The sequence below is a fragment of the Podarcis gaigeae genome (assembly GCF_964106915.1).
Source record: "Podarcis gaigeae genome assembly, chromosome: 11".
Classification (NCBI taxonomy): domain Eukaryota; kingdom Metazoa; phylum Chordata; class Lepidosauria; order Squamata; family Lacertidae; genus Podarcis; species Podarcis gaigeae.
The window spans coordinates 40,414,072-40,440,999 of record NC_139687.1 but is presented as its reverse complement, the minus strand read 5'-3'; the positions used below and the strand labels follow the sequence as shown (position 1 = coordinate 40,440,999).

The following is a 26,928-nucleotide window of genomic DNA, read 5'->3' as shown; positions in this document are numbered from 1 at the left end:
AATTTAGCTAATTGATTTAAATCTAGAAGCTTTGATCTAGATAGTTGACAGCCTTACAAAAAAGGTCTTCTAAATAATTAAAAGTCAGTCTAGATGGTACAAGCACCATTCATTTCCTATACTGTGAGCAGAAAAGTACAAAACACATTAATGAATAACAGATTTAAATGTCTACTAGAATAGATTTACTAATTTGAAGTGGTAAAGTAATTTAAGATTGAGAGCATGGAACATCTTAAGTTTTAAATAAAACATGAAATCAATTGTGGGAATTGTGCATGTTTTGGGAAGGACACTGTATATTATGTTTGATATGTGATCCATAATTAGAAGAAATTTGTTGAAAGAGGGATGATACCTGTCAATTATCAGCAAGCCAAAAATTCAGCTTACATACATAATTCATCAACATGCTGTCCTTTGTTGTTAAGGTGACTGATATAGCTCCTTAACAAAATGCTTTATTCAGAAGAAAGTATTTAATTCAAACAAAACCTGTTCTATTATATTGATTTAGAAATAAGTACATCCTAAATTTGTTGGGAGAAAACAGCAAAGCCTACAGATTTCTGTGTACACACATATCTGTTGCAAAAAGAAGCAAACAAAAGCACTATCAGTGCTAGATATTCATTACAGTCACTAGCTCAGAATTGTTCTACAGTTTAGTCAGCTGTAAAATTTTAATAAGGATGACATCCATTTGTTTCCTTATTTCAGCTACTGTACTGCTCTTAAAATGTTTTATCTTTAGCTTATGTAAATTAAACAACATTGACAAATTAACCAGAGAGACAACACATTCAAAAAACAAAGTCTCAAACTAAGTGAAAAAATACAAACTTTAATATCAACACTAAAAACAATAGTCAATGGAAGGGAAAATCCTGAGGCCTCCAGGTTTGGTTTTTAGTTTTTAAAATTAAGATACATACTGTGGTGGGTAGGGAAAATGAGACTCAAACCAAATGGAGGAAAGCATTAAAAGAGGTGTAATGGTGTCTTGGTTAGGCAGCACTCTGCTGCCTTTTCCTTACTCTGTCATCAGTGCTTTGCATTTTTGCTCGTTGTTCTCTTTCCTTCTCTCCACCCCCTCTCGATCTAGAGCAGGGTTCCTCACCCTATTGCATACCCTCCAATACAATGTGGGGGGAAACCAGGATGCTATCTTTCAGGGCTGCACTCCCATATGAGTCATGTGACCTGCGTGAGCCTGCTGCCCCAGAAAAAGCACTTTTTTCATGAGATCACTTTTTGGTGGGTGAGATCATGTCCTGAAATCATGCGAGAACACAGTGCCCAAAACAGCCGCCATGCTCTCATGGGGAAAAATGGGATGTCCTGGTTTTTCTGGGGCAATTGAGAGTATGCTATGGAATCTTATGAACAAGCAAATCTATGTTAGACCTAGTCTGCTGCAGTTTCTGTGCCCTCTACTCTCCACTGCCCTTGACTAATAAGATTGTAATACAAGCTTGTTGGATCAGACCAATGGCTCATCTAGTCCAGCATCCTGTCCTCACAATGGCTGACCAGATACTTGTGGGAAGCCTGCAAGTTGGGCATGAGTTCCCAGCAACTGGTATTCAGATGGTGAAGCCAAAAGAAGATTGAGAGGAGGGGTGTCCCTGCCCACTTTTGGCATTAACCCCCAAACAGGCAACTCGCCGTTTGTGCTGGACTTGTGTTCCGAGTCATTGCACTTCAGTGAAATTGTGTGTAATCAGAACACACACTGAAAAAGCCTGCAAACACCCCATTCTGCCCCTGCCTCTTTTTGTGATGTTTTTGGGTCACTTCCAGGTTCAGCGTGATGCGTGTGTGTGCAGTTGCGCACATATCGGACATGCCTAAAATGGTTACTGTTTGTACTCTATAAATGTTGCCCATTCTTTGTTGGTCCTTTCCATGAATGGAAAGATATCTTCCATTCACAGAAGCCTAGTAGGATTCAAGCCAAATGCTGGTGTTTCTTTTTCAAAAGGCGTTGAATGAAATTCTTTAAAAGAATAGCCATCTTCCAATTAAATAAGAGTATTACAGTATCAGCCTTAATTACTGTAATGTTTGTCTTACTTTGCTTCTAATTTAGTTGCCATCTAAATCACCAACCCACGTTTGTCTCACACATTAATTCCTTTAGAAATTAAAACAAATAACTTATTTTAAATGAAAGCAGAGATCCTGTCTTTGGTTCAGTCTGTAGGTTCTCCACCCTTAGTAGACAAAAAACTGAATTTAAACATCAGGATATGGCAGCTAAGTTAAACACAAACTAGCACAGCAAGTTATACAAGACATGCTACTACTGATAAAGGCATCATATATATATATATATATATATATATATATATAGCTTACACAAGAAAAGAAAGCGAGACATTGAATATTCAGTATGCTTGATATGTGCAAAGTTTACATGCAAAATATTTGAACAATGAACAGATGCTCACATAACTGGCACATGCCTTCTCCCATGTGCCCAGCATCCTTATTGCTCTCACAGACGGCACACAAGCTGGGCCTCAGATGCAGATCTCAAAAATATGGGCAGCATGATATGGGTGAAGGTAGTCTTTAAGGCTCCAAACCACTTAGGGTATAAAATGTTTAAACCACTACTTTCAATTATCACACTGGCAACCAGGGGCAACTGGTGCAGCAGAAATGCCACATGCTCCAGCTGCCTGACCCTCACCAATACCTGAATGGCCTCAGTTTGCACCAGCTGAAGTTTCCAAACTATTTTCAAAGGCATCCCCACAGAGAAAGCATTTGAGCAGTCCAACCTAGATGTGATTAGGTAGCTGCTAGTTATCCAAGACTGCAGAACTGAAAGGAAGCACTCTTTGGCCTCTGCCACCACATAATGGCAAGTCCGTTGGTCAGTAAAGGAAGCAGCTGCTCCAATGCTTGTTTCCCTGCTCCTTCTTGATTGCTTTTGCTCTTTGTATTGCAGCTATTAGATTGCAAGGTTATTGGCATGAGGTGTATTACCTTTTTAATATAGCATAATATAACAGTTTTTAAATAGGCAATTTATAAGTGTTTAATAATTAGTGCATAGATAACTGATGCAAGGTCCATCTGTTCTGGATAGGGTCCCAGTTGCTACTACAAACTAAGCAGGTAAAAAGCACTCCTGGCCACACCACCTTCTGAACTTCCTCAGTTAGTGCAGACTCCAGAGCTCCCAGACTACAAACTTGGTCCTCAGGGGAACTGAAGCCCCATCTAAGACTTGTTGCAAACCTGATTTCAGAGTAGCAAGTTTCCCCAACCCAGTACCTCCATTTTGTCTGGGTCAACCTCATCCACTCAAAAACTTCCATCAGATATCAGTTGTAGTGTTCAATAGCCTGACAGAGACAAGTACCGTATTTTTTGCTCCAAAGGCACACTTTTTCCCTCCTAAAAAGTAAGGGGAAATGTGTGTGCATCTTATGGAGCGAATGCAGGCTGCACAGCTATTGGCAAAGAGAAATTCCAAGGTATATCTGGCAGGGTAAAAAGCCGAGGATAAAATTTAAGATATTGACAGACGCGAAAGAAAGAGGAGGCTTCGCCCTGCCAGACTTGAAATTGTATTATGAAGCATCTTGCCTCTGTTGGTTGAAGGAATGGATGAAATTAGAAGACACAGATGTGTTAGATCTTGAAGGTTTTGATAACAGATTTGGGTGGCACGCGTATTTGTGGTATGACAAGAAACGGGTACATAAAGGTTTTGAAAATCATATCATAAGAAGGTCTTTGATTGAAGAAGGTCTTTGATTGAAGATATAAAAACCTGTTGGAACAAAAAACTCCATATTGGTTGTCGCTGTTGGAGGTGATGAGTGTGAAGAAAGTCAATATGACAGGGGGATGGGTGACATATGAGAAGTTAATATGTAAATGTGAAGGAAAATGAGACCATTTGAAGAAGTTAAGGACTATGTGAATGATTGGTTGCATTTTTTTCAAATTAATGAAATGTTGAGAAAAGATTTGAATCAGAGGGGTTTTGCTGATAAAGAATCAAAATTTCAGACAGAAATATTGAATAATGACTAAGATTTTAGCAAAAATGTATAAGATATTATTGGAATGGTGTACAAGGATGTTGAGGTAAAATCAGTTATGGTTGACTGGGTCAAAGATATAGGGTATAATATACAAATGGAGGATTGGGGAAGACTCTGGAAATAAGGTTTAAGATTCACTGCATGTACAGTTATAAAAGAAAATGTTATGAAAATGATGTGCCGATGGTATGTAACACCTGTGAAGCTAGCAAAAATGTATAAGACAAGTAACAAATGTTGGAAATGTAAAGAAAAAGAAGGTACCTTTTTTCACATGTGGTGGGAATGTAAGAAGGTAAAATGCTTTTGGGAGATGATTTATAATGAATTGAAGAAAATGTTGAAATATACATTTGTTAAGAAACCAGAAGCTTTTTTATTAGGCATTACAGGTAATGAGATAAATAAGAAATAAAAGAAGTTATTTCTATACGCAGTGACAGCGGGAAGAATACCGATGGCCTAGAAATGGAAACAGGAGGAGCTACCTACGATAGAAGAATGGAGAACTAAAATGATGGACTATGCAGAACTGGACAGAATGACTGGAAGGATCCGGAATTGACGAGGCCAAAGATTTACAGAACATTGGGAAAAGTTTATCCAATATATGCAAAAACTGAGTGATAATCAAATTACGTTTGTAAGTTTTAAGGAAGCTCTGTGAGGGGAAATGGTTAAAATGGCAGAAATGTGTTAAAATTAATAAAAGGGAAGGAATTGCAGACAAATTGAGGGAAGTCAAAAAGAGAAGCAAGATTTAATTAAGATGTATGGAGAGTATAAATTAGTTTTTTGTATTTGAAAACCAATAAAAATATAATATAGGGGGGGAAAATAAAAGTAGATATGCTTCCATAGGCTGGGTGATCAGCACACAAAACAATTCTAATTGTATTCAGATGTGTACTTTAAAATTATATTTAGCAAAATAAAAACCTCAACAATAATGGTAGATCAATATAACAAATATATAACAGTTCAGAAAACATTAACATTTCAACAGATTTAATAAGAGTTTTAACTTAATTTCAAGTAATGGAGAACAAATTACAATTTCTACATAAGAAGAAAATTAAAAGTCAAGTGTTCAAGAATATAAAAAGGGGTAAAGGGGACCCCTGACCATTAGGTCCAGTCGTGACCGACTCTGGGGTTGCGGTGCTCATCTCACTTTATTGGCCGAGGGAGCTGGCGTACAGCTTCCGGGTCATGTGGACAGCATGACTAAGCTGCTTCTGGCGAACCAGAGCAGCGCACGGAAACACCGTTTACCTTCTCGCTGGAGCGGTACCTATTTATCTACTTGCACTAACCAAGGATATAGTCATTCCCTAATACATGTTTGGGTTGTAATGAAATAGTATAAACAAAATGATCCATTTGTTTATTATATAGTTCTAAGCAATCCTTGTGTTCAATCCATGGAAGACTGCCTCTTTAGTTAAGAAAAATAAAGTACTACTGAAACTCCTAAGGTCCTCACATAGAGTCAACTGTTTGTCAAGATGGCACTCATGAACAAGATAGCTTCCTTTATCCAAGAGCTTTTGAAGTTAAAGCCCATTATTCAAAAACTGCATTTAGAACATTAAATAACTCTTTTCTCACTGGAATAATTTCTGAATGCCTTCCCTCAGCTTTATGTGGCATTTAAGAATGAATAAGCTATAAATAGACAAACATTTCCAAAACATTTCCTGAGGAACTAAAAACCTAAGTCATTCAGCCTCCTGTAACATTCTACTGTTAAATAGTATGCACTGGATTCAAAATACTGGTGATGCTGTCAGAAGAGTCAAAACTTCAGATTTCTTGCAGTTATAACAATTTTAGAACTAGTTACAGGTAGGTAGCTGTGTTGGTCTGCCGTAGTTGAAACAAAATAAAAAAAATCCTTCCAGTAGCACCTTAGAGACCAACTAAGTTTGTTATTGGTATGAGCTTTCGTGTGCATGCACACTTCTTCAGTGTATCTTCTTCACTGCTCCTCCATGTTGTCTCCTTTCTCCAAAGCTACCTAATTGTTATGAACCCCCTAATCAGTGTTAGTAAGAACTTTTTTTCTGAGAAGAGGAAGCAAATACAGTTGATAGAACCATAGGGACCAGCTCTAAGAAGAATAGTTATGCACACTTAACTGTATGTTGCTGCACTTCCAAAGGTGGACATTGTATTATAAATATTGGTAATGGGAGCACGGGGGGGGGGGGGTATCTTTATGTCTTCTTCCCTAGAGTCATCCTGTTCTTGTCTGATGTCACCAAATTCTCCCTCATTCATTTCTGAATGCTCTCCATAAAGGTCATCTCTACAGCTACTGCTCACTCTCAGGGAACCTGAACTCTATCCTGCATTCTTCCTGGATGCTTTATGTAACTACTGTACTCTATCCATGATTTGTATCCACTTCAGTAAAATAACCATGTTCCCAGCTAGAGCTAAGGTAGAGAGCTCCAATTTGGAGCACAGTACTGATCTTTAAGGAAACAGTACTTTAACAATGAACCATCCATGTGCCTTGCTTATAATTTTATTGCCTATCTATGTCAAAATGGACCCAAGGACTACTCAGACTTCGCCTTTTGCCTGACCCTTTATTGTGCATCCTGCTTGCTTATTTGCTTCCCACTTTGGTGTTGCTGCTAAGTTCCCTGATTGTTCAGTTGCCCAGTGAGAATGGGACAGCTGAAGGACTTCCAAGTCCTCTGTATGCTGTACACAATCAGTCTGTTCCTTAGTCTTGCTGTCCAAAGTGTATTGGGTAGTGGAGCCTCTTCATGCAGCCATTGCTAGGTGAAGCCAAATTTTCCCCTTCCTTGGATTGCTGTCCATGCATGGTGCCTTTACAGTGTAAAAAAAAAAAAAAAAAGCTGAGGAAGGAACTGTTAGAACTATGTTTTGTGAGCATGTGCAAAGCTCTTCTAGCAGAAGATGCACAAAGTGGGTTCTGTGTATAAAAAGGGTCTCTGAGGCTGACTGAGTCATACTTTAGGTTGTTAGTCATGCCAGAAAATGGAGAACTTGGGAATCAAATTATCCATGAGTTGCTAAGTCTTTTCTTATGGGCAGCATTGAGTGAAAGCTTATTGAGAGTGTTTTCCTCCAAGAATTTCTGCATCATACAGAGTTTGAACTTTTAAGCTTGCCAGTTTTACTTATGTGAATGCTCATTTTCATTCATTTATTTTCAGCAACTGCTGTTTCTTCTCTATTTTTTACATTCAGATATAAATGGTTCCTATAATGTAATAAGGCAAATTGGAGCATCACTGCATACTGTTCATTTAACTGTGCTGCTTTTCTATTTATTCCATTTCAGATATTAGAAGGGAGTCATTTTAAACTTTCTTTTCCCCTGCAACAGCTGTGAAATGTAGCTGCCTGCCTTGTGAGGGAGGGATTGCAGCAGAGGAGAGGGGCACAGAAAATCTGTAACTAAGCAGAGTTCTTATTTAAGCAAAGCCCAAGTGGGCTATTTAGTCTTGGGAGTAGTTTCATTTTGTGTGGCTCTGTAGTTTGGTGAGCATTTATGGTGGACAAATAAATCATTAATAAATCATCCTATTTTTATATATAGCAACAAGTGATAGTTAGAACAAGCCAAGGTAAATAAGCCAACAACAAACCATGGCTTACTATCCTGATTGTGCTTTGTTGGGAACAAAGAATTTGTGGTTAAGTGATGGGCTGGGTTTGCATGATCAAACAAACCATGATTTAGTGTTACATGTAAAGTAGGCTATTTGAAGAGCCTTCAAACATCCCATTCCATTATGTGGAAGGAGGCTTGGATGAGGTGGAGGAGTCTGTCAACCCAGCTATGTCAGGCTGTGTTGGGGTGGGTTCAGACACTGTAGAGCTTCCAACAGTGCCTACCTAAAATGCACACAGGCAGAAGCCACCAGCAGTGGTGGTCCTCAGGCATCCTGCTATGGGAATGTTAATTTTCCTGTTGCCTTTCTGCCCTGGATGGTGTGAGCAGCAGGACCACTGCCCCGCAGGCATTTTGGATTAAGGGGTCTCCTTAATGGAACATTTAAGTGTTGTTTTATAGAAACTGAAAAAGTTATTTCCAAGTCATGGTAGACTATTCTGACAGTACAATTCTGACTGACTGCAATCAACCTAAAACATTATCATCACATGTGAACGGATCTCAACTCCTCACCACTTATGTCTGCAGATATGAATGTACAACCCACATATTTTAGGCAGGCATACAAGATCAGAATTTCTCAATCTTAGGTGCTCAGCAACATGTAATAAACCTGATCATGGATAGCAATTCAGATCATTCCACAGTTCTGCTTTAGTATTTGTGGAACACATATCTAGACACAGCACTCAAAACATAGCTTTATTATTTGTTTCATTATCATTAAGATTATATCCCACCTTACCTACAGGGAGCTCTAATTTTATTCTCAAAATAAATGTCTTCATTTTATCCTCAAAATAATTCTATGAGGTAGCCTAGGCTGACAGATGTGACTTGCCCAAGGTCACCCAGTGAGCTTCATGGCTGAGTGGGGATTTCAACATGGTCTCCTGGATCCTCATCTGACACTGTAACCACTAAGACACACTGGCTTATCACTTCATGCAAGATGAAAGAAGCCTGCTACTACTACATTATATGTTTTGACTCCTGCTACATAAAACTGATCCATACAGCCAAGGACTTTAAAGAAAAGAAAGCAATGCTCTCAGGACATGGAAAACCTGGATTACATATTGCTCTTTCACAGTGATAATTCAAAAATATTTTGTGAAGAGTCTGGTGTTCCTTACTTACTGATACCAAATATTTATCTGCAGCAATTCTTTTCTTTCCTCAAAGACTTTGGATTTTTGAGTCAGCTGTAAAAAGAAACTCAACAGAGAGGCATTGTTTTGGCTGGCAATTTCAAATGTGCCGTGTTTAGTAAATATTGCAGAATAAACACATTGGATAACAATAACATAATTTAGTCAAGGTTTTCAGATTCCCCTGGGAATCAGAAAGGCAGCCTCCAATTCAAGATAGTACCTCCTTTTGCACAACTCTGATATGGCCAAGGATCTCCTCAGAAATATATTACTTTTGAATATTGAAGAGGAAAGGGGGATTTCATCCAAAATTCATATTTTTTCCTTAAAAAAATAACCCAGTAGGACATACACCAAGGGATCTTGCTTGATACTTATTCATTGCAGATGACAAACAGGTAAATTACCTTTGCAGTTGATCATACTCATTGGAAGCCTGTGGGCCAATTAGAAGCAATGTTTTTGTGTGTGGAGAATGAGCAGGCTACTTACACAGCACAACAACTATAGGCTGCATCTAATGCAGACATTTTTAAATGTAATTATTTACAGGAAAATAAGGATCAGAATGTCTCATAGAAATACTGGACATGGTGAAATAAGCCTACAGAAAAGTATTTTGACGATTTCTAGCTTACAATTTATGTCAGGCACCTCTGTTCACATTTTACTGACACATCAAGATAAAACTGTACAAAGGGTCCATGACAGAGAGTTGGAGATTCATGCTTTGATTCTGAGAGTTTAACACTGTAATCCAAGGTTTGGGAATGCATGGTTGTGATAATGCCAAGGTTGCAGGTTCAATCCCCATATGCATATTCCTGCATTGCAGGGGGTGGACTAGATGATCCTCAGGGTCTTTTCCAACTATACAATTTGATGATTCTATGATCTACCTACCTGATATTGTTGTACTCCCAACTCCCGTCAGCATGAACTAGCATGGTCTCAGGGGTGACGGGACTTGTAGACCAGCAACATGTGAAGGTCCACAGGTTCCTCATCTATAATTGCAATTCATTCAAAACTGCCACTCAATATAGAAGTTTACTATAGCAGGTGAAAAAATTCTAGCAGTGAGGTTTGAGCCAGAGATAAACAGAGCAGAAGGAACTAGATGTTTCACACACTAAATAAATTATAAGAATGCAGATGCAAGCATATCTAACAATCTAACTGAAGGAAATGGCATGCTTATGACTGCCCATGCATTCTTAACATCTGTTCCCATATAGCTCTCCGTTCTGTACACTGAATGAAAAAGGCAGAAATATTCTGAATAAAATTTAATTGTATAAAGTACATTTCACTATTTTTACCCAAGTTCAGTAACACGAGGCACCAGAAACAGATTGAAAAACTGCTTCGCTGATTACAATTAAAACTAAGACATACTTAGCTATTATTATCTTTGGGGATAATTGTAAGTAGTTGTTTTGTTTTTGCAGTGTAGGCAGATAAATGAACTAGGATAATATTTCTTTGTCCTCTTTCCCAATCCCTTCCTCTTAGCATCACACAGCTTTAAAATTCTGGTTTTAAAATTCTGGTTTTCAAGCTTATCAAAGATCGCCACCCTGGGTTCTGTGCTACCTAGGGAAGGAAGATCTGGTTACAAGGAAGAGTGCTCTTCTTTTTAAATAACTTGCTTCCATGAGATAAAGGGGAGATTATTTCTACAAGGCTGCTCTGTCAATCAATCCATAACCCTTGTGTCCATCTGAAACCTCTAAAGATAGCATAGTTTATGACTTCTAGGTATGGAGGTGCTAAAACAAGACTAGACCACAACAGAAAACAAGAGCTAAAGTTTACTAAGACAAAAGCATGGAGTTTTAAGAATTATATATCATATGTAAAAATTACAGAAAATTACTTTATGAAACAACCGATCAAAGAAAGGTTAAATGCAATCTTCTCTATCTGTAACCATTCCCTTAAGAGTGAATCTTATGCTCCTTTGTTGTACTCAATGTTGATGTCTCCCAATTTCCTTCTTGAACTAATTACCTCTAGGCTGGATACCTGTAGATATAGCCTTTGGCAGAGGGCAGGTCACAAGCTCCACCAGCAGGCTACTAGTCTTGCAGCCCCTCCCTTCTCCCCATCTCTGCTCTTTCACCTTTCTGGATCAAACTTTTTCATCCTTCGTGAAGGGGAACAGATTATGCAGAAGCAACAACTAGTTCAGCTCATGTGATTCAGTTCATGACATTGAGCAGGATGATGGCGGCGGCAGCAGCAAGGGCAGTAGTTGCCTCAGCTGAATAACTCACAGTACTCAGATCCTTCTCCTTCAGCTCTTGAGGAACCCAGGTATTATTTGTTTTGTGAGGAAATTAGGCTGATCCCACTTTTCATTCCTTCCAGTAGCACCTTAAAGACCAACTAAGTTAGTTCTTGGTATGAGCTTTCGTGTGCATGCACACTTCTTCAGATACACTGAAACAGAAGTCACCAGACCCTTCTATATAGTGAGAAGGTGGGGAGGGGTATTACTCAGAAGGGTGGTGGGAATGGGTGATTGGCAGATAGCTGTGATGAGCCTGTTGACGACTCTTAACGACTGCAATAGGTCTTACAGGAAAAAGCAAGGGATGAGAAGGTGAAAAATGGCTTTGTCATGTATAATGAGATAAGAATCCAATGTCTTTGTTCAGACCAGGTCTCTCCATGGTTTTAAGTTTGGTAATAAGTTGCAATTCAGCAGCTTCTCTTTCCAGTCTATTTCTGAAATTCCTTTGTAGTAAAACAGCTACTTTGAGATCTTGTATAGAATGTCCTGGGAGATTGAAGTGTTCTCCTACTGGTTTCTCTGTCTTGTGATTCCTGATGTCAGATTTATGTCCGTTTATTCTTTGGCGTAAGGTTTGGCCTGTTTGTCCAATAGCTGAAGGACACTGTAGGCATTTGATGGCATACACAATGTTAGACGATGAGCAATTAAATAGTCCCGAGATGGTATGTGTGATGTTGTTGGGGCCAGTAATGGTGTTGTCCGGGTGTATGTGGCAGCAAAGTTGGCATTTGGGTTTATTGCAGGCTCTGGTGCCAGTGTCCGTGTTAAGTCTGGTTGTAGTATTATTGTGGGTTAGGAGTTGTTTAAGATTGGGTAGCTGTCTGTAGGCAATGAAAGGTCTTCCTCCCAGAGCTTGAGAAAGAGAACTGTCATTGTCCAGGAGAGGTTGTAGATCTCTGATGATGCGTTGTACTGTTTTAACTTGGGAGCTGTATGTGATGACTAGAGGTGTTCTGTTATTTTCTTTTTTGGGTCTGTCTTGCAGCAAGTTCTCTCTGGGTATCAGTCTGAACACCTCTAGTCATCACATACAGTTAAGAGTCATCAACAGGCTCATCACAGCTATCTGCCAATCACCCATTCCCACCACCCTTCTGAGTAATACCCCTCCCCACCTTCTCACTATATAGAAGGGTCTGGTGACTTCTGTTTCAGTGTATCTGAAGAAGTGTGCATGCACACGAAAGCTCATACCAAGAACAAACTTAGTTGGTCTTTAAGGTGCTACTGGAAGGATTTTTGTTTTTTGTTTTGACTATGGCAGACCAACACGGCTACCTATCTGTAACCCACTTTTCATTGTTTCTAGAAATGGTTGACCTGTTCTCTGATGTATATGCTTATTCATTTCTTTGGGTTATTTACCTGGCAAAGAGTGACATGGAGAATTAGATTCAAACACTTACCCATGGCTAGAATATACTTCTTAAATGATTTTTCTTTCATTTTGAATTAACTATCATGGACTGGATCTAGGAAAGTATGAGCCACGTTTTACTTGTGTAGGACCTTTCCTCATCCTTCCCACAGCAGTCCTCTGTGCTCACTGAAAAGGCACTTCTGAGGCTCAACGGATCTGCCAAAGCAGCATGGGATGAAGCATAGGAAGCAAAAGCTTGAAACAGGAATTAGTAGCAATTAGGACTCCCTCCCGCTCATGAGCACAAGTGCCCTCCCCTCACAAAGGATTCTGTGGAGCCAGCTCAGTATTTCCTATGGGAAGTGCAACATTACACTTAAAACTGCTTGCTAAAAATTAACCAGAGCAGATGGTTAATACCAGTATTTTTATAGATCTCTTTAAACATTAAAGGTTTTAATTGCATCCAATTTGCTCACAATACACTGTGGCATAAAGTTTTTCACCTTGGGGTGCCTGTATTTATTTAGGTTGCACCATATGTTGTGAACTTAAATGTAGGTGCAGAGTATAATATAAGTAATATCAATTGCAGAATAAGGTAGGCAAAATACACTATGTTGTTTTGACAGCTCACAGCAGTTCAAGAACAATCTGCTGCATAGGTAACACCTGTCACCCTAAATTTTGCCACAGCAGCCAGATTTTCATTCTGATGACATAAAAGCCTTTTTGCCTCTCTAAAGCTACCAAGATCATGAGCTGTTTATTTTCCAGAAGGAATAATTCTTATACTGGGGTATCACATTCCCCTACTCTGCCACACTAGAGACTTCATAGCTAAAAACCTGAGCCTCTCTCACTGGTTAATGTTGCAAGGCTTGTCCACAACATATGTGCTCTATAGATCCAAGAAGGAAGTAGCAATGTGTTACACACAAATTACACACAAATGAACATTAAAGCACAATGTACTTTTCTTTAATAATTAAAGAACCATTTCAGAAAAAGACAATTTGAGATGAGGAAAACAATATTGGGGCACTTAACTCTCATCCATAATTTTCCCACTCCAAATCTTCCCAGTAGCTCCCCCCCCCCAAAAGTTTCAAATGCATATTTGCCATAGAAAATGTATGTTTGCCTTGTTAGGTCAAACTTGCATTTGATATCCAGTGGAGGGAAAAGTCATTGAGCTGAATGAGACTAGAGCGGAGGAAAGAGTATTAAGCACCCACTACAATTCCCCTGCTTTTAACTGCCCCTTGCCAAAATGGCTTTTTAAATTGGCACTGAAGTTCCAATACCTGCATCTGTGCATAATGTATTGTTATCTGTAAACCACTTAGCCTGCTAGGAAAAACATAACAGCTTCAAAACAGTCCACAAAGTGACCAACTTTCCTTTTTCTACTAGCCTGCCCCTAACCCCACCCTGCATGCCTCCCAAATCTGCTTCAGAGAGTCCCCGAACCCCCACAGAGCTGATTTTGAGGGTGTGGTGTGTGTGTCTATGTGCATGTGTGTGAAGGGGACAAGAAAATTAGGTGAAGCCACATTGTGTGAATGGAAGTCTATATACAACCCACAGTGTTTGGGGGGGGGGTGTTTTCTGTGTGTGTGTGTGTGTGTGTGTGATTACAGCATTAGTCTTGAAATGGAGTAAGTATCAGTGAGAACTGTGGGATTTAAAAAGGCTGTAAAAGGGTACTGTATTGACTGCAATCCTAAAGACATTTATTTAGAAATAAGCCCCATGAATATATTAAGACACTTCCATGGAATAAGCATGGAATCAAAGTTCAATTTACCTTTTATTTCCCATAAATATTGACAGCAGGGTTTTGCAGTTAAAGGTGGACCTATATGTTTCCGCCTACCACTTAACTTAATGTGATCTAGCTTGCTTTCCTCAGTCCCAGAAACTATTTTCAGTATTAGAACTGAGCCTGAGTAACTATAACCAGCTTCCCATACATAGGTACAGGAAGCTTGCTAATGTACTACTGTACTGAAAAACACCACAACAGGCTCTGTTTCCTGTAGGTAGCCATGTTGGTCTGAGGGAATCGAAATAAATATTTATTTATTTTTTAAAATTGTCCAGTAGCACCTTAGAGATCAACTAAGAACAACTTTTTTTAAAAAAAATATTTTGATAGGCTCTGTTTCCTGTAAGAGATAAATAGCTACAGGTCCTTCAAACAAGGAGTCACTAACCTTTCCAAGGACTTGCCTCAGGGCATTCAGAAGGTGAAAATAAGCCTACAGAAATAAACTACACAGATAATCAAGCTGACTCAGACAATTAGGTACAAAATACAAAGAAACTATGCTGATTGTATTACAAAGCAGGAAGCTTCAGGTGAAAGTGAAATTACCAGTCACAGTAATTTCAGCATGTGTAATTGGCAGTTTGCTCAACCTAGGTGCAATGAAAGTCCCTGCCCCAAGATAAGTCATTCTGAAGAGGAGCTGCAAAGAACAAACTTTTAATACCACCTAGGACGATTTATACTGCTACCTGACCACCGGTTATTTCTATGCCTGTTAGAAAACAGATATTGATCCAGTTATTGTGTTAAGATCTACAAATTTCCATTCCAGATAATGAGTTCAAATCAAGATATAAGATTTAAGTTGTACATGAACTTCAGCCAGATTACTCTCTTAAAATGTTTTTTGCTGAGAATACATTTAAAGTGACCTCTTCCTCATTCTATCAGAAATACTGAACTGCTAGGTTAGAGTGGAAATATTTAAATTATTAATGTTTCCCAACAGAATAATAGAACAAAATGTTATTTCTGAAATATACTCTTCTTTTAAAACAGTTCAAAGAAGTACTTAAATCTAAACCTAACAATTATTTTTTCATTTTTATTCTTAGAGTAGCCTAATTAAGATTCACTTTACTTTCAGAATAATATACAAAAACTTAAGGAGCTGTGAATTGTCTCCAACATTTTCTCTTCATAAGCCCCATCAGTTTAAATATTCTCTGCCAAAACAAAAACATATACAGTGGTACTTCGGGTTACATACGCTTCAGGTTACAGACGCTTCAGGTTACAGACCTGAAATAGTGAACTAACCAGAAATAGTGCTTCAGGTTAAGAACTTTGCTTCAGGATAAGAACAGAAATCGTGCTCTGGTGGCGCAGTGGCAGCAGGAGGCCCCATTAGCTAAAGTGGTGCTTCAGGTTAAGAACAGTTTCAGGTTAAGAACGGACCTCCGGAACGAATTAAGTACTTAACCCCAGGTACCACTGTATGCTATTCTTCCTTCTGCTTCTGTATGGCAGACTTTTCCTCTAAGCAACAGAAGAATATATACTGATATTTGCAACCTACGCTGCTCTAACAGCATTTGAAGCTATAATTCTCATATTTCCAAATTAGCTTACCAAACTTTGTATAAATACTTTTTAAAATGCTGACTTACAAAGAAAGGTAATGGTATAGTAAACTCTGTGACTGATGGTATACATCAAAGAAATGTTAATACTACTACTCATACCTTAAAAATTCCTTTCTATTTCCCTCCTACCATCACAGCCCTCATAGCTGGAAGAAACCTCAGAGGTCATCTAGTCCAATTTCCTGCTCAGTGTAGGATCTGCAATGCAGCATGCAACTACAGCATTCATGACACATTACTCTCCAGCATCTGTTTAAATACCTCCAGTGAAGAAGAGCCCACCACCAGTTATTGTCTGTTCCAGGCATAGGAATGGAGTATGAGTGCGTGCAGCATCCCACTCTAATAGTGTAAAATATATTTTTCTCATGCAATGCAAGCAGGGCTTTCTGCTTAAAGTTGGCAGAGCTCTTCACATTTTGAAGAAGCCACAACAAGATAGGCATGTGCAAATGACATGTCAAACAACATTTACCATATTTATCCTTATAGATGTGACATACAAAAGGGAAAGGAAGTATGGGACAATTTTATAGCAGCTGTGCACTACTGAGGTGTGGGGGAGAAGACAAAACGGTCTCAGGCTCATATAGTGTAGCTGAGATTTGGTAGCTTTCTGTAAGAAAACTACTGTGCATCTGACCTAATTGTTCAGCAAATAGAGAAAATCTCACTATTTTGTATCTGCTTTGTCTATTTTGTATCTAGTCTGATCTTCCACTGGTGAAAAGTGTTTCAACTGCTCATACCACTTTCACAGAACCACCAGGCCAAGTGTTAAAAGTTGCCAATTCTAATCTATTTACAGCAGTGGTGGCCAAAATTGGCCCTCCAGCTGTTTTGGGACTACAATGCCCATCATCCCTGACCACTGGTCCTGTTAGCTAGGGATGATGGGAGTTGTAGTTCCAAAACAGCTGGAGGGCCAAGTTTGGCCACCAATGATTTACAGGGTCAGCTTGCTAACACATGCAAATACTTATAAACAACTCAACTCTGTATGGAGATGAAAGTTAAGCATCTTTCCAACATGCCTGATGAAGAGTTCTGGAAGTCAGTCTTCTTTTAAGGCTTAAATCTTAAGCTATACCCTGGTAGCCATAAGTGGCAAGGAACTGTATCAGACAATTGAGTGGGTTGATGGAATCCTCCAAGCAGAGAAACCAAACAGGCTGCCAGAGGCAGAAACTCCTTCCCTGTAGCTGACATAGACAGATAGGGGGCTGCTGTGGGAGAGCTCCATCACTCCTTCCCAGCCCCCAACAGGCTAGTAAAGATTTATGTATAGAAACATGTGAGCTTATATACAAGTCTGCTCTAAACAAAACATTATTTTCATACTCCCAAGTATCTGTTGGTACAGGATCTTGAACACGTCCAGGATGTGTTCACAAGTCCAGGATGCCTCCTTCACATGTCCCTTTAGCCCTTTATTCACTTTACTGGTGGACCAGCTGATAGCATGGATGGGGGGGGGGGCAGGGAGGAGCAGTAAAACCATAGAAATACTTAACCAGCTGACCAATCATGTCAGTTCTACCCGCTCTTAACAAAAGTTCTGCCCCCCCCAACAAAAATCCTGGCTACGCCCATGGCTGATAGGGCTTTCTGGCATAGTCCAGTCCATTCCCTAAAATGTCTTTAGTTGAGGCACCTCAAGTGCTGCTCAGCCTACCAATGATTCATTCTTTTCAAATGTCTAAACTTGAGTCTAGTCTTAGTCTACTTGGGCACATTTTTAAACTTACACTTCAGGAAGATAGGGCTTGCCTCAGAGACACTCTGGAAAAACCCAACTGAATAAACCTAGTTACTCATAGATACTTCTTAAACATCTCACATTTCTTAAGACTCTCCATTAGCTAAGAACAACTCCATCACATATTCTCACTACTTATTCTAAAGTGTCAACAAGTAATACTCTGAAATACACTGCTGAAAAACAGTAAATATTCCAAAACTTAATAAAATCTCTAAATACCATCATTCCAAAACACATCCCATAGTTTTAGACAGTAAACCCACCTTTGCCCATGCCTCAACATAACTGTTATGACACCTTATTTTTCATAGAAGTCACCTCTTCATAGAAGAGCAACAGAGACAAGCTAATGGCAGAGTGCCAGGACACAGATGCATGGCTGGAGGCTATACTCACAAAGCTGGCATTTGTGCAAAGAATGACTGATAGCACCGTCCTAACCATATCTACTCAGAAGTAAGTTCCACTCAATTCAGTGGGACTTACTCCAAGGTAAGTGGGGATACCTATCCATTCTTAAGGAAATCAGCCGAGTGCTCACTGGAAGGACAGATCCTGAAGCTGAGACTCCAATACTCCACCTCATGAGAAGAGAAGACTCTCTGGAAAAGACCCTGGTCTTGGGAAACATTGAGAGCACAAGGAGAAGGGGACGACAGAGGACGAGATGGTTGGATAGTGTTCTCAAAGCTACCAGCATGAGTTTGACTAAACTGCGGGAGGCAGTGGAAGACAGAAGTGCCTGGTGCACTCTGGTCCATGGGGTCACGAAGAGTCGGACACGACTAAACAACTAAACAACAACAAAAAGGGATACGACTGCAGTTTTACTTAAGCATTGGTAACTCCATTAAATCAGGGACCAAAATTACCAATTGAACCATTCATATTAGCCAAGCTGAAATGCCACCCTCTGCCTGGATAGCTCAGTTGGGTAGAATGTGATGCTGATAACACCAAGGTTGCAGGTTTGAAACCCATATGGGACAACTGCATATTCCTGCATTGCAGAGGATTGGACTAGATGATCCTCAGAGTCCCTCCCAACTCTACAATTCTAGTTGGCTAGCCCTAACTATAACATTTTTAAAAACGAAAAGAATAAAGGGTGCTAGAGACCACTCCCAGTGGGGTCTGACAGGCCTGGCTGAGGTGCTGACATTAAGTCTCTTTGCTGCTGTCCTCCTCATCCACTGATCTCTGGGTGGTCATTTTGTGGGGTCTGGCATCCTCATTTGATTTACAATTCCCATCATCATGTTTAATAATGGAGGATGGGAGTTGTAATTCTAAACATCTACAGCGTACAAAGTTGATGAAAGCTAAATTAAAGTGTGTATGTACTCTAGGCTGCTGTCGGGTCTGCATATTTGAAAGCTTTCCCATATGGCAGAGAAAAATACTTCCAGAATGTAAAAGAACTGAACGAAGTGAGAACCCTTGTCCCCTTTATGTGTTGTGGGTTATGTATTCATCAATTCCAATTTTTCACTTTCAAAGTTATTTCCTATGGCATGATTCGGGACTACAATGTTCAGGGTGCCTGACCCTACAAACTCAGCTCCAGCAAATCGAGGGAGAAGAAGGAAGGAGGGGTGTGTGTAGAAACCTAATTTCAGAATTACAAGTAAGCATTGCTTTCCTCCTGCTCCTCCTGGGGAGTGTTAGCCTTCCTGAAATCCTTATGCCCTTATAACAGGTGGGTGTAGGATTAGAAAAGTCGCCAGAATTTATCAATATGTAGGAGCTTCACCCACACCTGCAATCCTGTTGTCAGGGAGCGCTTAACTGCTTCGATCTACAGCCTGTCCACCTGTTTTTTTGTTTACTAAAAATTATATATACCGCCTGATTGCAGAAAAAAACTTCAGAGCGGTTTACAAAAAGAATATACAGTAGGATTATTAAGTAAGAGCAATCAAGACGTTCAAAAACAAATTTTAAAAGTTTATTTCACAAAATAAACACTGGAAGGCCGCGCAGCGTGAGGGGAACCTCCTTTCCCAAGTTTGCCCTGCAAACTTAATCCATTCGACCGCCCCCCAATTAGTCGACCTACCTCAGGGAGGCGCTAAAAAGCGTGAAAATCAAAGCTCCTTGCTGGCACCGACAATTTTATAAAGGTTTAACCCGCCCCCCTTCCATATCACTCCCCCCCCCCCCAACACACACTTTTTAAAATTAAAAAGCGCAACGTAAATGTGTTTCCCAGTTCCCACAGTGAGGCTGTCCGACTAACCCATCGCCGCCGCTTTGCTTTCGGTCTTCTTCTTCCCCTCAGGCGAGCAGCGAAGAGAGCATGAGGATGCCTCAAGGGCGCACAGTCTGTCTGTCTGGCCCGAGGGCAGCGACGCGACCGTTAAGAAGCGGCCGGGAGCGTGAGGCGACCCAACGGCCGCTCGCTTGCTGCTACCGTATTTCCCTAGTCGCGCGAGCCTTGCCGCTTTCGCTCCCCTCCTCCTCCTCCTCCCACTTTAGGTTTTTGTTTATCCCGCCTCCCTCTCAATGACTTTTCCTGCTGAGCTCAGAGGAAGGATGACCGGGTGGAGGAGCCGCGCGGCGGCGGCCACACCCCTCACCCGCCTTCCCTTCCGTAAATGGTGCCACAGAGGGGTCCGGCGGGCCCCGCCCCCTTTTCCCACCGCGCGCGAGGCGGGCTGGCATTGGGTGCCGACGCGTCAGAAGGCCGGCCCCCCTCCTCCATGCGGCGGAGACAAGATCGGGTGTGTGTGCGTGTATGCGCGCGCGACTCCGTCCCTTCCCCGAACTGCCCTCGGCTCTCCCCTCCCCGGCCCCGCCCTCCCACGTTTGAACAACGCCGCCTTCCCGTCACAGCTGACGCGTCGAGCACACGGCCGCCGGGCCCGTTCTATTTATGTTTGTGGCCTCTGGCTTTTGCATAGCCCCACCCCTCCCCGCCCCTTTCTCCGAGGGCCGGGCGGATGGGCGCCGCCCACCATTGCCCATATATGGACCTGAGGGGCGGGTCCCCGCGCTCCGGCAGCCTCTCGCAGCGCTCCTGGTGCCGTTTATAGAGTACAGCCACTTCCGCTGTCTGTTTAGAAGCGGCGCGATCATGGCGGAGCGCGGTCAGCTCCCTCCCCCCGCCAAGCGCCTCTGTTGCAGACCCGGCTACGGCGTCGGGTGCAGGCCGGGCCAGCGAGCGGGCGGCGGCGTCGAAGGCGGCCTGGGCGGCGTGGGCAGCGGCGGGTCGCTCTGCATGGCGGGGCCTTCGTCGGCCGCGGTGGCCGCCGCCTCGTCGGCCGCCGCCGCTTTCCCCCCTGCCCTGGCCGCCGCCTATGCCGCGCTGGGGGTGCTGCCGTTGGGCAAGACGCAGAGCCCGGAGTCGCTGCTGGACATCGCGGCGCGGCGGGTGGCGGAGAAGTGGCCGTTCCAGCGGGTGGAGGAGCGCTTCGAGCGCATCCCGGAGCCCGTGCAGCGCCGCATCGTCTACTGGTCCTTCCCCCGCAGCGAGAGGGAGATCTGCATGTACTCCTCCTTCAACACCGGCGCCGCTGCCGAGGACGCCGCCGTCAGCAACCCCGCAGCCGCCGCGCCCGGCGGGGGATCTAACGCCGTCGGGTCCACGGGAACCGCTGGGGGCACCGCCTCGGCCGCGACCGCCGCATCCAACAACAACAGCGGGGGAGGAGGCGCCGGAGGAGGAGGCGGCGGCGGTGGCGGAGGCGGTAGCACCGCGCCCGGCGGCGGAGGAGCAGCGGACGCCGCTGGCGACGAGAACCGGCTGCCCTTCCGCAGGGGCATTGCTCTGCTCGACGGCGGCTGCGTCGACAACGTCCTGCAAGTCGGTGAGTCACTCGGTCGTTGGGGGGCAGGGTGGGGTGGGACCGACGGGGAGGGCGAGGGCTTGTTTCCTCTCTTTCCCACCCCCTTCCTTTCCAGTCACTGGGTTTTGGGTCACGGTCTCTTCTCCTCCTCCATTCTCCAAACCTGACCCCCCCCCCCGCTTATCCACCTGTGCAGTCATGCCGTCCTTGCTCCCTCCCCGTCTGATACTCCTAAGCTCTTTCTCCCACCGCACCTGCCTCCCCTAGTTAAAGACACATTTTTCTTTTTCTAGACGTTAAACTCCTCCTCCCTGCTCGCCTCTCTAACCTAGCACCCTAAGAGTCTAACTCCATCCCCGCAGCTTCCTCTCCCTGGCACACATGTCGCTAACCTTAGCTAGCCTTTTCTCTTTCTCTCCTTTTAAGTCTCCTAGTGTTAAGCTGTCCTGTTTAATCGTTATTCCGCTTTTGCCTCCAGGCAGTCTCCTCACCCCCGCAGGATTTCCTTGGGCTCCCTCCCCCTAGGAAAAAACATACCCAGGATTATCCCAGAACAGTCTAATCCAGCACTAGTAACTCGTCCCCTCCCTCGCTGCCCCCTCCTTCCAGCTTCTGCTGTCTGTGTGATCAAAATACCCTGAAATACAGTAAGAGAGATGCTCCTGTCCGTTTTATTTCTCTTTTCCCTTGTCCTCTCCCCCCCCCCGCCCCCGCCCAGCCTCGACCCGAAGCATCAGGGAGTGCGAATGGAAGTGAATCAGCAGAGGGAGCCCCCAGGGAAAGTGCGGGGGGAAAGGGAACAGGAATACCTCCTTATCGCTAAACAAAGACATTTCTAGGACAGTGGCAATTGAGAAGGAGATGCAATCTCCCACTGGCTTTGCACAGACTTCTTGGATGCTCATGTGGCCAGTCTGCATGTCCCCATCCTCCTAGATTTTGTTTTTGGTGGCACTGGGGGTAGGTCATTGGGTCGTAAAGCTGTCAGATTGCTGATGAAACTGGGACTGAAAGGAGGTCTGTCTGCGATGAAAGTTGGGGGGGGGGGAGGAGAGAAGAGAGCTGGCTGCCTGCCTAGGGGGAATGCTGTGCAGGAAAGCAGAACCATCTTCAAATGCTGCCAAATAGCTTCAGGATATAGCAGGGTTTTTCCGTCTCCTTTTCTTGATGGGAGGAAATGCTGATTTTTCTATGAAATAATCCTCTTCTCCCCTCTTTATACTGATCCTGATTCTCTGTGGTGGAGAGTTTCCATTCATTGCATTTAACTCCTCCCTTCTTTGAATCAAAGGGCACTGGAGGTGGTTCTGCTTCACCATTCCATCCATCTCGAGTGGGAGGGTGGCAAGGGATTACTTCTGTCATGAAAAGGGGGGGGGGTGCTGGGTTTCCATGTCTGGCTTTACCCATTTCTCCTTTCCGGCTCCAAAGTCTCTGCTTGGAGAAACAGGCAGATGTGTGGTTTATTTCCCTTTTAAAACTTCCTGCTCAGGGTGAGGTTCTCAGTGGAGCTGAATCTTTATGTTGCGTTTTTAAAGAGGGTTATGTTTTGGCTGCACATCACCAATGCCTTCAGGAAATTCCCCTTGGAGGGAGGACCTGGCACCTCGCTCATTTTCATGTTTGTGTCCTTTTCAACGCGCTCTCTCTCTCTCTCTGTTGGTGTGTTGCTCAATGAAAAGGGGGAACCAAACAAAAGAGTCTCTTTCATTGCTTTTCACTGCCTGCAAAACAGCAAGGATCTGACAAAGGGGAAGGAGATCTGGAGATTTTAAAGCTGCACAGCTCAGTTTTTCATCTGCTCAGTTTTGCTCAGCTTCCTCTCTCAAGAAATTTAAATTCCAGCTGCGTGTTTGGGGTGTGTGTGTTTCTTCACCCTTTGCCTGCTGGCTTTTGAACATGGATGGAGTGTCTTTTTTTCTTTTTTAAAGTGTGCTGAAACCCACAAAGCTCAACATCATAGTTCCTCCTCCACAAGATCACCTTTTACTGGTGATGTTTAAAGATGTGGACATGTCTAGCAATTCAAATTTTAATGTAGTCATGCCTGTGGACGAGTGTGTGGTGCCATTCTCTTTTCCCTGCAAATGATTTAGCTTTGGGCACTCCTCTAAGTTCTAATTAACATTCCTCAGACTTCTGGATCTGTCTTTTTAGTAGGGGTTTGAGGCATCTCTCCTTTTCCTGGTGGTACCACCAGAGCTGCGTCTCTTCTGGTTTGGCTGGCATTGCCAAGAGCTTGTTTTTGCCTCTGCTTGACTCCACTTGCAAGGGATGAGGAATGACAGGAGTGCACATAGGGAGGGTTTTTTGGCTGATTACATTTAAGCTAGGAATTCACTGTGAAAATAAAGCCAAGGGGTGATAAATAAAAGATGCAATCTTCTCCAGGAGACAGACACCCAGCATGGGCTTAGCTTTTGCTTGCTTTCAGCACTTAGAAGAGGCCTCATTGAGAACTCCTGAAGGGAGGGGAAAAATAACTTGTGCTGCTTCAAAAAGGGGAGGGCCCTTGAGTGATGTTGGCAAAGGTCAATGTGAACAGAGGAAAATATGCATAAATAGAACTTGTGTCCTCTGCTGCTTCTGGAACACTTAAATAAAAATGCAGTAAACGCTTTACACACTGGACACACACTTTCATTTCTTCCTGACATGATCCTTTTGGAAACCATCCAGGCTATTAATGTATGGAAAATTTGCATTTCACAGCACTGTTAAAATGTGACTCTATACGGGGTGTGGTGAGCGACGAGCCTAACAGATGCTGATGTTTTCCAAATCTCAAATATTTTCCTACAGCAAATGTTGGGCTCATTAAAATTTGTGTAAAAAGGTTTTTACACAGTGCAGAAACAGCCAGTGAATAAGCTTCTGAGATAGGTAGGACATTGTGAATCGTCCTCCCCCCATGTTGCACTAGATTTTTGTGAATGGATTTGAGATAATTGGCTTTGTGAACTGACATTATAATGCACTGTTAGCATTTTATGTCCGAGCCTCCTTTGCTTTTGTTGCAAGTTCCCCTGGGGGCTGATTGGTTGAAAGGTGGGGTAAGTATAGCACTGTGCAATGAGTGGCTTTGCGGATTTCAGCAATCATCTTTTTGTAATCTCCAGACTTCACGTCTATAGTGTGCATTTTATCCACACATTTCAAATTCAGTGAAAGCATTCTGAAATGTTGCAAAATGGTATGGTCTGGGCAAGGTATCTATGAATGCCGACTTGCATCCTATTGATAATGAAGAGCTTAGATTTGCTGGCTATGCTTGTGTTAGTCATTCAACCTTTTCCATGATATATCTTCTGAAATCTGTGAATGCACCGCGGTGAATATAGGAAACCGCCTTAATACCATTTTGGAACATTGATCCGTTTAACTGTATACTGTCTACACAGATGATGTACAGCATTTCAGGCATATGTCTTTACCCAGCTGTGTACCTGCAGATGCTAGGGATTGAACCTGAATGTTTCATATGCAAAGCCAGGTATTGCTGACCTGTGAGCCCTATTTCTTGTGTAAGCCCGCATATGTTATTCTAAATGTCTGTACAACCTCTGTTTTGGGAAAACCTCATGCCGAAACCATTGGTCATGATGAAATAGTTTTACATGTGTTTGCCACTTCACCCAGTTTCTTAAGAAGTTAGAATTATGTATAACACAGAGAACCTATTACATTTGTTGATTATTACATCGGATTTCACACTCTGAACTCATAAATCTCTTGTAAACTCTTTCTAAAACAATAAATTGTTGCCAAACCTACTACCTCAGAATTTCTCAAAGCTATAAAGACCAGTGCTTTAGACAGTATGCCACCATATAAAGGAAATACACTAATACTATAAAATTCTGCCTCACTTCTTCATGAATATAGGGCAATGAAAGTCATGTCCATATGGGAATACGCTATTACTTACTATTATTAATACAGACACACATCTTTTGTAACCATGGTTGCATATTGTATTATCTGAAAGCAGCGACTGGGGTTGTTGGTTTTTTTTTAATCCCTTAGCATTAGTTTTCAGGAAGGAAAACACAAATACTCATTTATCAGAAACATGGGTTTGGTAAATAAGCATCCTTCAGTGGGAAAAATTTTGGTTAGTTTCTGTAAAAGAATTGCAACAGCAATTTTAAGTGAGCTAACATTCATATTAACTTTTAGTGGTCATACATTAAAGTGCAGGCCTAGTATCAGCAGAATTGTGCCGCTTTGCAGCAATTACAGTTGTTCATAGGGAGAGGGGTGTGATGTTTCTGCTAGTCGTATCGAATAATAGGGAATTTGCCATTCCCTAGTAAAGAGCCAGACCATGTGGAACATCCATTAATTTACAAATGGAACAAATAGTTGTTTTTCCTTTCTGATCTGTTTCCCATGAATATGAATACTTTGAAATCCATCAGGATTTATTTAGAACACCAAGCAGTTATCTGCATTTGTGGATCTTTGAGCAGCTTTACGTATGTGTGGGATAGCAGGTCTTAATATTTCTGACGCATGCATGTTTGGTATTTGTATTTTGGTATTTTAATAATCATAATAATAAATAATAAAATTGTATTTTCAGTGTTTAAGCTCCGCTATCAGTAATTGTTTTCAGACTCTCACTACAATTACATTGTGGCTTACATTTCTATCTTGGCTATTTCAGTTAATGACTATCTACCTTTGCTCCTCAGTATTTATTTATTTCTGTGCTGGATTTCTTGCTTCTACAGGAGTGTAGGCTATGTCATGTCAGCCCCAGCTGCAGCTCTGCTATTGGAGCCATGCCACAGTTGCATCATAGTTTGCTGGAGCCCTGCATGTTTCTGAAACTGTCAGAATGAAGTGTAGCTAGAGCTTACAGCAGGGCAGGTTCTGCTGCAGCATTTCCCAGGCACATTTCCACTCCCTCCCTGAGCCTTGCCGTTCTCCATGTGTCTCCTGCCTGTGCTCCAAATGCCAGTCCCTACTTTAAAGCCAAGAAAACAACTCCATTTGTTTTTCTCAGGGATTGGCATAATTATTCTTTCTGCCTGTGTTCTGATCTCAGGGGTGAGGAATAATTCCACTTCCAATAAGACCTTATATAACTCCCCCCCCCCCCACATTTGTTATGTTGTCATCATAGTAAATTACTTTCCATGCTTTAGGTTTTATAAGCCAACGCTTCCACTCTGCCCATTGCTATACATGTTCCTGAAGTTTATAATTTCTAAACCAGCCTGAGTTCGAGTCTGTGAAACCGAGGCTCAGTTTTCACATAAGCCTATGAACTGAGAACTGCATGTTCTGGTTGGCATTAACAGCTGTGGTTGCTACAGTCATATGGAGGGCAGGGTTCAGCAGTGCCACTGCTTGCCTTCTCACACCAACGTGATGTGGCAGTGATTTTATTGCCTCTCTGTTGTTGCCTG

General features: G+C 42.2%; 1 protein-coding gene and 1 long non-coding RNA gene across 5 annotated transcripts in view; one reads left to right on the top strand and one right to left on the bottom strand.

Moving 5' to 3' along the window:
- Positions 1-20,563, bottom strand: part of LOC310827549 — a 43,451-nt gene extending 22,888 nt beyond the window's left edge. Inside the window, exon 1 of the long non-coding RNA XR_014556394.1 lies at positions 19,963-20,563. This is a non-coding gene — a long non-coding RNA (uncharacterized lncRNA). The remainder of the gene's footprint in view (positions 1-19,962) is intronic.
- Positions 20,564-20,784: 221 nt separating this feature from the next.
- The window catches only part of ZSWIM6 (zinc finger SWIM-type containing 6), a 95,689-nt gene continuing 89,545 nt past the window's right edge, over positions 20,785-26,928 (top strand). For 2 of the 4 annotated variants that reach the window (XM_083703421.1, XM_083703420.1), the window contains exon 1: positions 20,785-21,532. In XM_083703421.1, coding sequence (XP_083559547.1) covers positions 20,800-21,532 — 733 coding nt within the window. In that variant the 5' untranslated portion in view covers positions 20,785-20,799. The remainder of the gene's footprint in view (positions 21,533-26,928) is intronic. The other 2 variants (XM_083703423.1, XM_083703422.1) reach the window with 2 other exon arrangements.